Below are 17526 nucleotides of genomic sequence, written 5' to 3'. Positions count from 1 at the left end.
TACCACTAGGGGTCAGCAAGTACCTTTTTTCCAAAATAAAATTTCTTTATTGTTTTGCTAATTTAAAAAGTAATATATATATATTTTTAACATCTTTATTGAAGTATAATTGCTTTACAATGGTGTGTTATTTTCTGCTTTAAAACAAAGTGAATCAGTTATACATATACATATGTTCCCATATCTCTTCCCTCTTGCATCTCCCTCCCTCCCACCCTCCCTATCCCACCCCTCTAGGTGGTCACAAAGCACCGAGCTGATCTCCCTGTGCTATGCGGCTGCTTCCCACTAGCTATCTATTTTACATTTGGTAGTGTATATATGTCCATGACACTCTCTCACCCTGTCACATCTCACCCCTCCCCCTCCCCATATCCTCAAGTCCATTCTTTAGTAGGTCTGTGTCTTTATTCCCATCTTGCCACTAGGTTCTTCATGTCCTTTTTTTTTCTCTTTCTGACTTACTTCACTCTGTATGACAGACTCTAACTCCATCCACCTCATTACAAATACCTCCATTTCATTTCTTTTTATGGCTGAGTAATATTCCATTGTATATATGTGCCACATCTTCTTTATCCATTCATCTGTCGATGGACATTTAGGTTGCTTCCATGTCCTGGCTATTGTAAATAGAGCTGCAATGAACATTTTGGTACATGACTCTTTTTGAATTATGGTTTTCTCAGGGTATATGCCCAGTAGTGGGATTGCTGGGTCGTATGGTAGTTCTATTTTTAGTTTTTTAAGGAACCTCCATACTGTTCTCCATAGTGGCTGTATCAATTTACATTCCCACCAACAGTACAAGAGTGTTCCCTTTTCTCCACACCCTCTCCAGCATTTATTGTTTCTAGATTTTTTGATGATGGCCATTCTGACCGGTGTGAGATTATACCTCATTGTAGTTTTGATTTGCATTTCTCTAATGATTAAGGATGTTGAGCATTCTTTCATGTGTCTGTTGGCCATCTGTATATCTTCTTTGGAGAAATGTCTGTTTAGGTCCTCTGCCCATTTTTGGATTGGGTTGTTTGTTTTTTTGTTATTGAGCTGCATGAGCTGCTTGTAAATTTTGGAGATTAATCCTAATTAAAAAAGTAATATAAAACAGCAGTGGTACTGGCACAAAAACAGACACATAGATCAATGGAACAGGATAGAGAGCCCAGAAATAAACCCACACACTTATGGTCAATTAATCTACAACAAAGGAGGCAAGAATCTACAATGGAGAAAAGACAGTCTCTTCAATAAGTGGTGCTGGGAAAACTGGACAGCTACACGTTAAAGAATGAAATTAGAACATTCTCTAATACCATATACAAAATAAACTAAAAATGGATTAAAGACCTAAATGTAAGACCAGATACCATAAAACTCCTAGAGGAAAACATAGGCAGAACACTCTTTCACATAAATTGTGTCAATATTTTATTGGATCCATTCCTAAAACAAAGGCAATAAAAGCAAAAATAAACAAATGGAACCTAATTAAACCTAAACGCTTTTGCACAGCAAAGGAAACCATCAACAAAATGAAAAGACAAACTACTGAATGGGAGAAAATATTTGCAAATGATATAACCAATAAGGGGTTAATATGCAACATATATCAACAGCATATACAACTCAACATCAAAAAAACTAACAACCCAATTTAAAAACTAGGTAGAAGAACTGAATAGACATTCTTCCAAAGAGGAAATGCAGATGGCCAACAGGCACATGAAAAGATATTCAATATCACTAATTATCAGGGAAATACAAATCAAAACAACAATGAGCTATCACCTCACACCTGTCAGAATGGCTATCGTCAAAAAGAACACAAATAACAAACGCTGGTGAGAATGTACAAAGGGAACTTTGTACACTGTTGGTGGGAATGTAAATTGGTGCAGCCACTGTGCAAATCGGTATGGACGCATCTCAGAAAACTAAAAATAGAACTACCGTATGACCCAGCGATTCCACTTCTGAGTATATATCTGAAAAAAACAAAAACACTAATTTGAAAAGATACATGCACCCCAATGTTCATAGCAGCATTATTTACAATCGCCAAGACATGAAAGCAACCTAAGTGTCCATCACCAGATGAATAAAGAAGTTGTGAGATAGATATATATATATATACACACACACACACATATATATATGCACAATGAAATTTTTACTCAGCCATAAAAAACAATGAAATGTTACCATCTGCAGCAGCATGGATAGACTTGGAGGGCATTATGCTAAGTGAAATAAGTCAGACGAAAGACAAATACTGTATGATATCATTTATATGTGGAATCTAAAAAATATAACAAACTAGTGAATATAACAAAAAAGCAGAATCACAGATAGTGGTTACCAGTGGGGAGAGGGAAGGGGGGAAGGGGGGAAGGGGGGAAGGAAGGAAGGAGGGAAGGAGGGAAGGGGGGAAGGGGGGAAGGGGGGAAGGAGGGAAGGAGGGAAGGGGGGAAGGGGGGAAGGGGGAAGGAGGGAAGGGGGGAAGGAGGGAAGGGGGAAGGAGGGAAGGGGGGAAGGGGGAGGGGCAATATAGGGGTAGGGGATTAAGAGGTACAAACTTCTAGGTACAAAATAAGCTACACGCGGAATACAGCAAGTATTTTATAATAACTATAATGAAATATAACTTTAAAACTGTAAATCACTATACTGTATACCTGTAAGTTCTATAACATTATATATCAACTATACTTCAAATTAAAAAGTTTTTAAAAAGTAATACAACCTAACATACAAATGCACATTATAGATATCTATTGAACTGTGATTAGTGCTTACCTTTGGGGTGGGGCTGGGATGGGAAAAGTTGAGGGTTAAATGAAGAATTTCTCTTTTTGACTCTATGACCTTCTGCACTGCTTGAATTTTTTATGACAGTATATTGATATGTGTAATGTTTTTTAAAGTCAGTAAGCATATCTTCTCCAAAAAAGGAATACTGTACAGACAATTATAAAAAATAGTCAGGGCTTCCCTGGTGGCGCAGTGGTTAAGAATCCGCCTGCCAATGCAGGGGACAAGGGTTCAAGCCCTGGTCCGGGAAGTTCCCACACACCGCGGAGCAATGAAGCCCGTGCGCCACAACTACTGAGCCTGCGCTCTAGAGCCCAAAAGCCACAACTACTGAGTCCTCGTGCCCCAACTACTGAAGCCCGCGCGCCTAGAGCCCGTGCTCCGCAACAAGAGAAGCCACCGCAATGAGAAGCCCACGCACCACAACGAAGAGTAGCCCCCGCTCACCGCAACTGGAGAAAGCACGCACACAGCAAGGAAGACCCAACGCAGCCAAAAATAAATAAATAAAATAAATAAATAAATTTAAAAAAAAATAGTCAAACACTACAGAAATGGTGCCCTACACTCACCGTCTAATAGGTGAAAATTATATTTAATTGCTGTAATTTAAGCAAATATTGAAATATTGACCTTTTCTAATTCATATATTTCAAGTTATTCCTTTTACAGCTTAGAAAACAGAGATGCAGGATTTCTCAAACTATTCAAGTGGTAATTCTGATCTAATTAATTATGATGCAGTAAAGAGAAGACAAATGAGTATGGGTGGGAGATGACATCTTTGCTATTTACCTCAAAATTAACAACAGAATATTATAAAAAATAAAATAAAAATAAAGGTACCTATCACTACACCATAAGTCAATTAACACAGCCACAGTTAATTGTCTTCTTCTGTCAAAATTACTGGCTGGCTGACTAGAGCTCGGATTCCCTCAGGCTGTTTAGAAGGACTTATACTGTACCTTTTAATAAAAAGCATTGACACTTTAAAAGCTAGTAATAGTGAATTGCTACTTTTGGCATTCTATAGTTTATCTCTGCATGTAAACTACAAAAGTTTGAGGGTCAGTTGATTTTAAAAATCCAATTTTAGTCTCGGATTGTGTTTCCATAGTCCTAAAATTCTTGCACAGTTCAAGCAACTCAATAAGAACCACTAAAGCCAAACTTAACTGTATTTTCCACATGTGAAAGATGATCTTTTTCCACTGAATTGTCTGGTTCTTTGAGTAAATACATAGATACTGCTGCCATACTTCTCTCGCTCAACACTGTCACGACATATCCCTGCTGGAAAACCTTCCTCCTTATCACTTTCTGTCTTCTATGAAGATTAACCTGTGTACTTGTATCTCTTAGGCTGATATTGATAGTTAACATGGAGTTCTTACTGTGCCTTACACACCCTTCCATGTATGAGCTCATTTAATTCTCATCCCAGCTTTATTTACCCCAATTTCACAGCTGTACATAGAATAGATCTCAGATGACTTGGTGCTGAGCCCAGTCAAACTAGCTCCACGTCCATCCTTTCAGACACTTTGATAACTGAGGATGATGAGACTACATACAACATCTCTCTCTCTTACCTTTACACCGGGTTTTACAGAGTGGAGGTGCTCAATAAGTACTCGTTGATACACATTAATGAGTTGACCAATTTAGCTATTTTAGTACTGTATACACAGCTTTTAAAATTATGTTTTAGAGATATCAAATAAAATCATTAAGAATGATTTAAGGCCACACATGTGGCCTTAAATCAAGTACTTTACCATGCAATAGAGAACATGGCTGTTGCTCTTAGGGAGTTAAACAGGCATGAGAAATTTAATCACTTAAATATACTTTGTTGTAGTCATAAGCCACAGTTGATGAAAAATGGAGCAAAGAGTTAAATAGAACTCAGCTTTTTCTGTCTGGAAAGCCTTTGACATCTGTTTTTCCAATAACTATGCCGATTATTTTCTGAAAAACAAAAGGTTATAGAAGATGAATATTAAACACATATGGAGATGGTAAATTTAATTTCATGGACTTGTTATATTTTACTGGCTCTAACAAACATTTTTAACTAGGAACCATTTAAATGTATTTATTCCAGACAAACATCTAAAACAACTTCATAAATGTTCAGCTCCACAAGGAGTAGTACAAAGTAATAAGACAGTTAACTGATATTATAAATATAATCATTTAATACTTAGTATGTTTCTACTTTATTTTCAATCATTAGGTGGAGCACAGTAACTGCCCTATGCTATCAGTCCTTACTGAATTCATTCAAAGCACATGTATAATGCAATTTAATTTACCATGGTCTTCAAAGCTTTCTTTTATATAGGGTTTTCTAACAATCCACATAAAATTGCTTAGCTTCTTAATGCAAACATGCTGGACAGTAACATAAATCAGATTGTAACAAAACTTGCATATTGCTGCTAATAAATCTAAGCTCTGAAGTCCTAGATCTTAAACCTTAAAGATATTAATATCTTTAAAATGTTTAATGTTCTCTTCAGTGACAAAGAAAAATTAAGTATTTTTTAAATGCTTTAAGAAATAAAAATAACTACCTTTTTCTGAAAGGATGAATTTATATCACTAATTCTAGCAACTGATTTCAACCTTGCAATAATCTGTTACATTTAAAATACATTCAAGGACTTCCCTGGTGGTGCAGTGGTTAATAATCCGCCTGCCAATGCAGGGGACACAGGTTTGAGTCCTGGTCTGGGAAGTTCCCACATGCCACGGAGCAACTAAGCCGTGCACAAAACAAAGTGAGCCTGTGCTCTAGAGCCCACGAGCCACAACTCCTGAAGCCCGCATGCCTAGAGCCCGTGCTCCGCAACAAAGAGAAGCCACCACAGTGAGAAGCCCACGCACTGCAACGAAGAGTAACCCCCACTCGCTGCAGCTAGAGAAAGCCCGCGCACAAAAACGAGGACCCAACGCAGCCAAAATAAATCTGAAAAAAATATAAATAAAATACATTCAAGCTTTTAAGACTACCACATCCTAGCTGAGCTATTAGCTAGTCTTATTACATTTAGACACATTGCTATTATTTCTTTAAATTCCATATGCATGCAGATCTCACTGAATTTTGTTGGGAAAACAACTAATGGAAATATTGAGTAAGATTTTCTAACTGAAGAGGCAATTAGCAAATAGTTTACCTTTCAAGAAAAACTGTAAAATCAATAATTATTTTTAACATTAATAAAGTTTAAATTGCAAATTATTGAAGTTATATGTAAATTTATCCCATTTTAAGAAATCTGATTTGCAAATTCCAAATGTAAACAGCAGACTGCTGGGGGTAGGAAAAGTAAGGCAGTATGATAATTGCTTTACAATGAGTTCTTCACCTTATAAGATGATTCCACCTAGATTTCTTTTAAATAAATAACCATCTTGGCATACTTGACATGACTGATTCCCCCAGAACCCCTTCCCCCAAAATGAATTTTCACATAATGATTTCAGAAATACATCTTTTGTGTACCTTTATCTCATAAAAGCAGCATAATAGCAAGTATTTCAGTATATAACTTGTACAATTTGACTAGAGAATAGATACTGCTGAACGACAATGTTTTAATTTTATAATGCTAAATTTGAGTACTTACTAAGTATTTAGTTAAAATATAGTACAAGGGCTTCCCTGGTGGCGCAGTGGTTAAGAATCCGCCTGCCAATGCAGTGGACACGGGTTTGATCCCTGGTTCGGGAAGATCCCACATGCCGCAGAGCAACTAAGCCTGTGCACCGCAACTACTGAGCCTGTGCTCTAGAGCCTGCGAGCTACAACTTCTAAAGCCCATGTGCCTAGAGCCCGTGCTCTGCAACAACAGAAGCCACCATGATGAGAAGCCCACGCACCGCAACAAAGAGTAGCCCCAGCTCGCAGCAAGTAGAGAAAGCCCCTGCAGCAACGAAGACCCAACACAGCCAAAAATAAATAAATAAAATAAAATATAATACAAGTAAACTTTTGATAATTTTTAACAATCGCTAGTCATATCTACAATCTCCTAATCCGTAGACAAAAGAAAGATTAATTTTCATTTAGCTGGCATAAATACAAAGAAGTTTAGGAGTGTTTAATATCTAACAATCACTAATGCAGTGATTATCTGTATACTTGTCAATTATACAAGCACGTGTTGAAACGAATCAATAATGTTGACATAATGTAATATTACCACCTAAAGTTTCAACAGAGATCAAATGAACCACTACACCGCTGAAACCTACCAGATTAGCCATATTTGGATGCAGGTCTGAAAGTGCAGTAAAGTTCTTTGATGCAATGGAGTTAGCCATTCTTTTACCTGCATATTAGAAAATATAATTTAGATGCATAAATTAAACAACTGAAATAAACCTTGAAAGATTCCAAGACTGAAAAAAGAATTTATTAGGAAAGTACTGGATATTCTACTCATTCTTTGGGAAAATTTTATGTTACAACAATGAAATGCAAGTTAGATTCAACCTGTAAAAAGCATGTTTCAAAATGTCCTTTTAAAGTTTTGAATGATATAGTTAGGTTTCAATTTTTAACTTTCACTTTTCAAAAAAATAATTTAGCAATATTTGAGCACCCTGCAAATTTAGTTTCAGATGAGAGATGATTCAATGGGACATTTGCAGATTTAAATATTTATTACCATAAAGCCTACTTTAAAAAAACATAGCAAAACTCTATTGTAACCACCTCGAATCATGCATTTAGTTACACTGTGTAAGGGGATAGGTAGTACTTTATCCTCACCTCTGGATGGTAAGTAAGCTCCATCAGGGCAGAGGTAGCATCTTAAAAATTTTTTGTATGTGCATTTCAATGCTACCTTGCACATAAAAAGCATTCAATAAACAAATAAATGAAATGGTGGCTTGTCCCTCCATATCATCACTAGAAAAGGTTTTAGTGTAATAACAACTGTCAGCTACACCAAACTAGCAGATTTACTGCATTTCACTTCATATTACGTGGCCTCTTTAACAGTGAATGCCCTCAGCTACAGGCTGCACTTTCAGGACATGTCGCATAATACAAGTTTCAGGAAGACTGTGGAGTTAGTCAAATATGATTATGAATTCCAGCGCCACTAGTTTGTAGCCAAATGTTTTGAATTACTGAGCTTTAATTTCCTCATCCACAAAATATGGATAATATTTACCCTACAGTGTTGTTGTGAGAATTCAAAATAATGTACGTAAGGTGCCTAGATGTTCACAGGCTCTTGACAGATGAGAACACTGCTTTTCATTCTTATCCAATGTAGCAGCTTCTGCATTCAAGCCAGAATAAACAATGGGGAATTAAGCAGCCTTAAGGTCCTACTTATTCTTCAGCCTAGTCTGATCTCGCTTACTATGCAATTTCAGTCTCTGAAATTCTTGACAAACCCTGATGGATTCATTCATTCATCCATCCACTCAACAAACATTTATTGAGAGCCTGTCAAGTGCTACACACTTGAAGTTAGAGAGGAAGAACTATTCAGTAGCCAGATTTTGTGTAAAAACACTATCCATCTACATATTGAGTTCTCCAAATTTTTACCCCTTAATATCTCTTGGTGGTTATTGACTTACAAGTGATATCACATGAACTCTTTGAAGTTCCTTCACTTTCTACTATTATTCAAAATATATGGTGATATACCTTAGTGTCTGTCTACCAAAAAAATGACAACTTGCTTCTCTACATGGACATTTTGAGAAATACAAAATTAACATGAAATAAAGAGCTCAATATGGTGATACAGAGATTACACCATTCAAGAGCAACTACTGTCCCTTCTACTTTCCAAATATATTTTAAATATCTCCTTTTCTCCATCTCCAATGCCATCTCCTCAGCCCAAGGCTCAGTCATTCCTCATCTAGAGTACTGCAATTACCTGGTTTTTATACATAGTTTATTCATTCAACATGCATTGGTTGAGTGTCTGATATGTATCAGTCCCTAAATCAGGATGGGGGGGTGGCTCAGAGAGGAGCAACGAAAACAGAGGGCCAGATGTGGGACTAGAGATGTATACAGCCTCAAGGCCACTGACTCAGATACTTGATAAGGGTAAAAGTAAAGAAGAGGTGGTGGTGAAACTAGTCTGGTTAAGGTAACATGATGGCAATGTAACAGGTAATAGTTGTGGAGTGTCTACTATGAGGCTGACCCTATACTACAGACACTAGATACACCATGACCATCTCTGACAGCCCCCCAACCCAGGTCTCCCAAATTCCCTTCCCTGAGTTCTGTGCCCTCCTCCTACTTTTGAAGGGCTACCTCCCGCCTGGATCAGAGCCCAGCCTGGCCTGGCCCATTCCTCCCAGGGCCTTCCTGGTCCCTTGCTTTAGGTTTCATGAGGGCATGGTAGGGCCCAAGCCCCTCATGCTCCTACTTGCTAGAGCTTTCCTCCAGAGGACAAAGCTGCACTGCTTGGTCCTTACTCTTGTTGTGGCTCTGGAAAAAGAGAAGGGGACTCTGGACCCAGACAAGGAAGAGGCATTGCTAGCTGCTGGCTCTGACCCACAGGTCAGCTGAGGCTGTCAGTCAGACCCTAAGGGCAAACCCCACCAACTTTCTGATTTTGATGCCATGGTCTCAAATTCTGAGCAGGCCAGAGTGAGTCAGAGTCCTGGGCCCAGGATGGAGGAGTTGCGAGCAGAGGGCTGAAGGGGGCAATTCATAAACTTTGCTGACATTTTTCCAGGGCCAGGAAGGAGTGTGTGTGTTTGTGCCTCCTGTATGTGCTTTCCATTCCTATCAGTACAACAATTATTCACGGAGGCCTGTGTGCCAGGTGCTGTGCTGGTGCCTTGGAGCTACCTCAGACCCTACCAACAGAAAATTCCATTACCGGACTTCCCTGGTGATCCAGTGGCTAAGACTCCGAATTCCCAATGCAGGGGGCCCGGGTTCGATCCCTGGTCAGGGAACTAGATCCCACATGCCTCAACTAAAGATCCCACATGCGGCAGCAAAGATCCCGAGAGCCACAACGAAGACCCAGAGCAGCCAAGTAAATAAATGTTAAAAAAAAGAAAAAAGAAAGAAAATTCCCTTACCATCCACTCTGTCATCATTAACCTTTCCTCTCTTTCACCGCCCAGATCCAAAACAATCCTTACCAAGTCCTGCCAATTCTCCCTCCTAATTATCTCTTGAATCTGATCATTTCCCCCCATCTCCCTGACCTTACCACCCTCTGCTTCCACTCGTGCCTCCTCCATCTCTTCCCCACACAACTGAGAATTCTTTAAAAACTTAGATTGTCTCTCCCTTGCTTAAAACTCTTCCCAGTTGCACGCAGTTAAATCCAAACTCTGCTACAGTCTTGTAACGCCCAGCTGATCTGGCCTCTGCCCGTCTCCTCCTCATTTCACATTATTCCCTGCCTCCCCCACCCCCCACCCCCATTACCACTCTCCAGACACCGCGGCTGCTCTCCTTTCCACAGATGGGACCTGGGGCCTTGGTATACACAGTTCCCTCTTCCTTGAGCATCCTCTCCAATGCCACCCTCACATCTTCCCAAGACAGGATCTTCAGCATTCTTTGGATCTCAAAGAGAAGACTTTCCTACTACCCTCCTTCAAGTATCCCCCAGCCTCTATTCCCTCTCTTAGCATTCCTAATTCATAATTGTTGCTTGTGTGCTGTCTTTCTCCCTCATTACAGAGTGGGATCTATGATGATAGGGCTGTGCCTTATCTTGCCCCCTTTTGTGTCCTACAGTGCCTAGTTTAGTGCATCATGCATAGGAGTTACTGGTTATTTGCTGACTAAATTAATGAATGAGTCCTAAAATCAACCTGATTTGTAATTTGAGAATAATATTGCTATAATTAACTTTTTGGATAAATAGAACTTTAGTTAACAGCTAATTTTACATTTATATCCAGCATTTAAATTATAGAAACAAGTAGAGTTTATATCCTGCTATTCTAGATAAATAGAGCTTTCAAAGAGCTCAGCAATGATGGTCCTATAATTTGCTATTTTACTCTGTGCTGGGGCTACTATAGAGAAGTCCTCTTTATGTGGTTATTTCTATACATGGAAATCCCCCCAAACTTTCATCACAAACCAAAGATTTTTTAACAAACTTTGACAAAATTGGTCATCTCTCACAGAGGGGAACAGTTGCTCAATTATCTTTATAAATCCAATTCAAAAAAGTAGATTTTACTCCTTTTACTGCTTCAATGGGAACTCAGCAAATTTTGCACTTTTTTTTTTTTTTTTCCCGGCCCCATCGTGCGGCTTGTGGGATTTTAGTTCCCCAACCAGGGAATGAACCAGGCCATGGCAGTGAAAGGGCCAAGTCCTAACCACTAGACCACCAGGGCACGCCCTGTAGTTTGAAATTCTAGAAGAATGCTTGTTAGTAACCATTCAAGGTAGTTTCAAATTTTCTAACTAAAAGCTGTTTTGAAAAAAAGAATGAAGAAGAGAAAGAGAGAGAAAGAAAGAGAGAGGGAGGGAGGAAGGAAGGAAGGAGAGGAAAAAAAAGAGGGAGGAAGGAAGGAAGGAGAGAAAAAAAAAAGGAAGGAAGGAAGGAAGGAAGGAAGGAGAGGAAGGGAGGGAGGGAGGGAGGGAGGAAAGAAAGAGGAAACATGCGTGACTTGCATTCAAATACCATTTCCCAAAGTTTGTCATTTCATGCCCTCCTCACACTTTTGCACCTTATAGATGAGAAGTCCAGCGCTTGGCAAACAGGGATTGAAAGCGGTCCCTTTGAAACTCTGAGGTGAAATGCGACTCTCCCTATTCACTCTATGTTTTAAAATGTATTCTGAAGATTCCATCTCTATGACATTCTGGAAAAGGCAAAACTATAGAGACAGCACACCATCTAAAGTTGCGGGAGGGAGGGGTGAGTCGTGGGTAGGGAGTTTCCGAGGCAGTGAAACTGCTCTGAAGGATCCTGTAACCCTGTGTGTCCTCAGGCATCTGTCAAACCCACAGAATGTCCAACACGAAGCGCGAACCCTAACGTAAGCCAGTCTCTGGGGGGAATTCATTTTTGAGTCACTGTAGGACGTGGGTATATATCCCGCATGATTACACCCCCGCGTCTGCACTCGCCGCGCTCTACGCGGACGTCCACACTCTAAGGTGTTCTGCGTGTTTCTACGTGACTGTGTCCCCGCGTGTTTGGACTAGAAGCCGACGTCACCTGCCCACTTCGCATCCGGGCGTGTCCTACGAACCCTAACCCGCCGGCTTCCACCGCGCGGGGAGACGGGGATAGCCCGAGGGTCGGCCAGGACTCGGGGCCGGGGGCTCAGAGGCGCGGGCCTCGCCTTCGCCACCACCCGCCAAGCGCGCGGGCAGCTGGGAGGGGAGGCCGCTCCCACCGCGGACGCCGCAGCCCTGAGATCCGCCCTCAGGAGCGGACGAGAGCCAGCCATCCACCGCCCACAGCCGCGCGGGACCCGCCGCCCGCCGCCACCGGGCTTCACCTCAGGCGTCCGCGCCGGCTTCTCCCGGGAGCGCTCGCTTAGCCGCTCCTCGCACCTGGACAGCGGTCTACCACACACAGGCCCCGCCTGGCCGCTTCTCCACAGCGCGTTCTGCGCACAACCCAACAGCTCGACTACCGTCGCCCGAGGAATGCCGCGCGACCGTTAGCGCAGGCCCCGCCCCGCCTCGCGCTGGCCCCGCCCGTCCCGAGAGCCGACTCCACCCACGCCGACTCTGCCCCGCCCCCGCCGACCTCAGACTTCGCCCCCGAATCCGCCCCTCCCCGCCCCTCCCCGCCCCTCCCCGCCCCACGAGCTTCGACTCCACCCACGCCCGGGCTCTGCTCCGACCCCCAGCTCCGACCCCACCCCCGCCCCGCCCCCGAACTCCGATTCCACACATGCCCTGACACCGAGTTCTAACTCCTATCCAGCCCCGCCCCTGCGCCCTGACTCCGCCCTCGGCCCTGCCCTGTTCCCTCGGGCCGCCTTGAGGGCCTCAGTCCTTCTGGAGTGCGGGTCATGAGGAGCGAGACTCCGGGAGGCTGGGTGCGAGTGGTTCCCGTTTCTTTCCTTTCCCGGGGGCCCAAGCCTGTCCTCCAGACTCGAGGACCCTCCGGGGCGGGAGTCCGGGGTGCTAAGAACCAGGCGCCCAGGAAGATGCTGGGGATCTTTTCTGCTGAAACACGGCAGAAATGCAGGAGGCGTTGCTATAGAAAGTGCAGCAGCTGAATGCACACCTACAAACAAGTGCTAGTGAAACCAGGGAAATCTGGAAAAGACTGGGTGTGTCTACTTCAGTAACCTAGTTGTGAGCTTGCAGGATGTTCTGATTGGGGAGAAGTGGATCGAGTGTAACAGGGATCTCTATTATTTCTTATTACTGCGTGTGACTCTATCTCAAAAGAATAGTGCATGGAAGGAAAGGGTGCATGATTGCTCATAAGGCTTTTAGAAGGGGAATGGGTGCTGGATGCAGACCCTGTCACCTGATGGGGGAGTGTAAAGGAAGGCCAGGCTGCTAGAACAATAACGATGAATACTGATGATGCTATTTATATCATTTCAGATATATACATATAGATATACACTATATGTATAATTTGATGTGCTAAATATTGAGCTTAGGTGAACCTGACAAAATATCGCTAGCTTTTTAGTTAGTACCATTTGGAAATCTTTTTAGTCTAATGACTTATAAACTAATTTTTGTTAATAGAGTACTAATCAGGGGCAAATAAGTTAAGATCCAATAACAAAATCCTTTAAATTTGTCACAAACTACTGTCCACATGTAGCATTACTTAAATTATTGAGCTTCTTTCTTTAAAAGGAAAAACAACTTTGATACTTATTACACAACCATATACGACAAAAGAAAAATACATCAGGGACAAGTCTTATGTAGTTATCAAAACATAGTGTTTTTTTGTGGGGTGTTTTTTTTTTTTTTTTTTGCAGGGCTGCACGGTTTCCAGGATCTTAGTTTCCTGACCAGGGATTGAACTCAGGCCCCAGCAGTGAGAGCACCGAGTCCTAACCACTGGACAGCCAGGGAATTCCTTCCTTTGTTAGTTTTTAATTTCCTAAATAATAGTGGAAAGGAAAATGAAGTACCTGCATTCCCACCATTTAAAATTTAATAGAGAAAGCTTTAAAATTTTTTCCATATTCCTTTCCAGTCTTTGTCTTTACAAGAACATGCGTTGATCTTCCCTAAAGATTTTAAGTCAATTCTAAAGAAAAAAAAAAGGTATAGAAATAGTTTGCATGCACTTTTCATTTGAGCCTCAGTGGGGGAATAATGGTTTAAATTTTTTTTGTATTTTTTCATATTTTAGCAAATTAATTTTTGCTGAGAGCTATCTAAGATTAAGCAAGCATAGTCAGCCTCACCAGGATACAACAGGCTTTTCATAAGACATGCTGCTTCAAAACACAAGCGTGAAAGAATGGGATTGTTTGATGTTAATAATAAAATTGGGACCCCCCCCCATTGCGTAAATCATTCATTTCTTCCATTTTTATAGCAATTCTGTGAACTTGCTTTGTTCTTCACAATAGAATTAACTTAATACATTTTGGATGGATGTGAACAGAAGCAAGGACAGGGAATGCCTAGCCTTGCCACTTGATGTAGAAGTCGAGGGTGAGTGAACAAAGGTCAGCACTGAAATAGCTTGTGTGTCTGGCTAAAGAAATGGCGTGAGGCTACACCCGTCACCTCCCCGGAGCATGTCAGCTGTCAGACCATCAAGGAGCATGTCACAAAGGCGTGACAGGGAAAACATGTAGTAATCAACTTCACACGTACTAATTGGTGGGGAAAAAATTGACAATTCTTTTAATGAATTACAAGACCACCTTTTATTTATTCAACAACAAAATAACTTTTCTAAAGTTGGTCCAGTGATTACAATATCCCTCCCAGGAGCTGAAATACAGGCAACTTAATTATTAGCCTCACTCTCCACTCTTCCGTCTGTAATGGGACCAGCCAACATTTAAACAGATTGTACAACAAGGACCTACTGTATAGCATGGGGAAATGTACTCAGTATTTTGTAATAACCTATAAGGGAAAAGAACCTGAAAAATATATATATGTATATATATAACCGAATCACTTTGCTGTACACCTGAAACTAACACAACATTGTAAATTAACTATACTTCAACTAAAAAAAAAAAGAAAGAAAATCAATTAACCATAAAAAAAAACAGATGTAGCTGCACTAGCATTTACAGATATTTGTGTAAATTTTTGCAAAATTTTTCTGAAGAGAAGCGAAGTAACCCGTGAATGGGGTTGGAAAAACTAAATGTGGAAATCGGGTTTAGGGGCAAAATGGAGCAATTGAAGAGCTATTGGAGCACATGAGAGGCATTTGGGGGGAGACGGATTCAGGAAAATTTGAAGTTGCATCGGAAAAGAGAGCGTTCATAAAAACACAAAGCAGTAGCAGCTCCGGAGTAACCTGAGGACCACGAGCCCAGGAATGTTCCCTGCAAACTGCTGAGTCAGGATTCAGGAGCTGTGGGAAGAACAGATTCCTTCTCAAGTCCGAGGGGCTCAAACAACAACAACAAAAACTTGATTTGTTCCCCGAGCACAGTAACTGAGAGGGGAAACTGTAAACGTTGGCGAATGAATGAAATTAGTTAAGGATCAGGGTTTAACTACAAAGTGAAACGGAAAAACCTACTGAGAGCCTGATGTACGAGCTGATCTACAGTAAATAAACTAAACTGAGTCAGGAGCAGGGTCTGGAACACAGTCACACCTAGTTTTATTATGATTCTCTCTCTTTATTTATTTATTTATTTATTTATTTATTTATTTATTTTTTACTGTGTTGGGTCTTCGTTTCTGTGCAAGGGCTTTCTCTAGTTGCGGCAAGCGGGGGCCACTCTTCATCGCGGTGCGCGGGCCTCTCACTGTCGCGGCCTCTCTTGTTGCGGAGAACAGGCTCCAGACGCGCAGGCTCAGTAATTGTGGCTCACGGGCCTAGTTGCTCCGCGGCATGTGGGATCTTCCCAGACCAGGGCTCGAACCCCTGTCCCCTGCATTGGCAGGCAGATTCTCAACCACTGCGCCACCAGGGAAGCCCTCTTTTATTTTTTATAAATTTATTTTATTTATTTATTTATTTTGGCTGGGTTGGGCCTTCGTTGCTGGGCGAGGGCTTTCACTAGTTGTGGCGAGCGGGGGCTACTCTTCATTGCAGTGCACGGGCTTTTCATTGCGGTTGCTTCTCTTGTGGAGCACAGGCTCTAGGCGCAGGGGCTTCAGTAGATGAGGCACGTGGACTCAGTAGCTGTGGCTCACGGGCTTAGTTGCTCCGTGGAATGTGAGATCTTCCCGGACCAGGGCTTGAACCCCAGTCCCTTGCGTTGGCAGGCAGATTCTTAACCACTGCACCACCAGGGAAGTCCCCCGGTAAAGAACTTTTAAATTAAGGTATGTACATTGTTTTTTTTAGACATAATGCTATTGCACATTTAATAGACTAAGCATAGTGTAAATATAACTTTTATATGCACAAGGAAACCAAAACACTTGTGCGACTCAGTTTTATTGCGGTGGTCTGGAATCGAGCCACGGTGCCTGTCATTTGGTGTCTGTGGTCCATGCTACGTATTGCAGTGTGTCCTTTCTGTGCCCTACATGCCTGCTGTGCACTGTACCAAAGAGAACGTGTTGAGGGAAGGAGAGCTGGAGGAGAAGGAGGTCATGAGCACACAAAACACAGGCTTCCATTTGGGGAAGAGAACCCGGCTGCCCCCCAGCCCGCCCCACTGGAGGGTTACTCCTGTGACAACATTAGGAAGGCCCACCTCTCTGGAGGGCTGTCCTGGGCCAGTTTCACCACAGTTTATGTTAGACATATACAATTTTTTAAACCTTCTGAAATTATTGCAAACAACTTTACCAGCTACATTGCAATGAACCACATCACTGACCTCTCAGCTTCCAGCTCCATAGTGCCACCCGGCTGCAGGCATCTCTACCCACTAGAGGGACCAGGTGGAGCTAAGCTCAGGGCACCTAAAACTAAACTCAGAAGCTCAGGCTGGCCCTTCTTCTTCACGTTCTGTCATAAACGTGCACTAGTAACCCAAGCTCAGAGCCTGAAATGTAGCCTTGCATCTTCTACTCTACCTTCACCTAATCAGCTGTTGGGTTCTATTTTTCTTTGGAAAATCTTTTCTTTCTTTCTTTCTTTTAACTTTTTAATTAAATTTTTATTGGAGTGTAGTTGATTTACAATGTTGTGTTAGTTTCAGTTGTACAGCAAAGTGAATCAGTTATAACATACATATACATATATCCACTCTTTTTTATTTTAGATTCTTTTCCCATTTAGGCCATTACAGAGTATTGAGTAGAGTTCCCTGTTCTATATAGCAGGTTCTTATTAGTTATCTATTTTATATATAGTAGTGTATAGTAGTGTATACGTCAGTCCCAATCTCCCGGTTCATCCTACCTTCCCCCCCGCCATCCCCTGGTAACCATACCTTTGTTTTCTACATCCCTGACTCTACTTCTGCTTTGTAAATAAGTTCATTTGTACCCTTGTTTTTTTAGATTCCAGATATAAGCAATTAATTTTTTAAATTAAGTTTTATTGGAGTATAGTTGGTTTACAATGTTGTGTTAGTTTCTGCTGAACAGCAAAATGAATCAGTTACACATATACATATATCCAC

At 41.5% G+C, this 17526-nt stretch overlaps 1 protein-coding gene across 3 annotated transcripts in view; it reads right to left on the bottom strand.

Annotated features, from left to right (window-relative positions):
- Positions 1–12482, bottom strand: part of MEIOB (meiosis specific with OB-fold) — a 32891-nt gene extending 20409 nt beyond the window's left edge. For all 3 annotated transcript variants that reach the window (XM_057529626.1, XM_057529627.1, XM_057529628.1), the window contains exons 1-3: positions 12313–12482; positions 7087–7163; positions 4734–4791 (exon numbers count right to left, since the gene is read on the bottom strand). In XM_057529626.1, coding sequence (XP_057385609.1) covers positions 4734–4791; positions 7087–7155 — 127 coding nt within the window. In that variant the 5' untranslated portion in view covers positions 7156–7163; positions 12313–12482. The remainder of the gene's footprint in view (positions 1–4733; positions 4792–7086; positions 7164–12312) is intronic.
- Positions 12483–17526: the final 5044 nt, after the last annotated feature.

The sequence above is a fragment of the Balaenoptera acutorostrata genome, chromosome 15 (assembly GCF_949987535.1).
Source record: "Balaenoptera acutorostrata chromosome 15, mBalAcu1.1, whole genome shotgun sequence".
NCBI classification, from domain to species: domain Eukaryota; kingdom Metazoa; phylum Chordata; class Mammalia; order Artiodactyla; family Balaenopteridae; genus Balaenoptera; species Balaenoptera acutorostrata.
The sequence above is the reverse complement of the archived record's forward strand: the minus strand, read 5'-3'. Positions and strand labels throughout refer to the sequence as shown.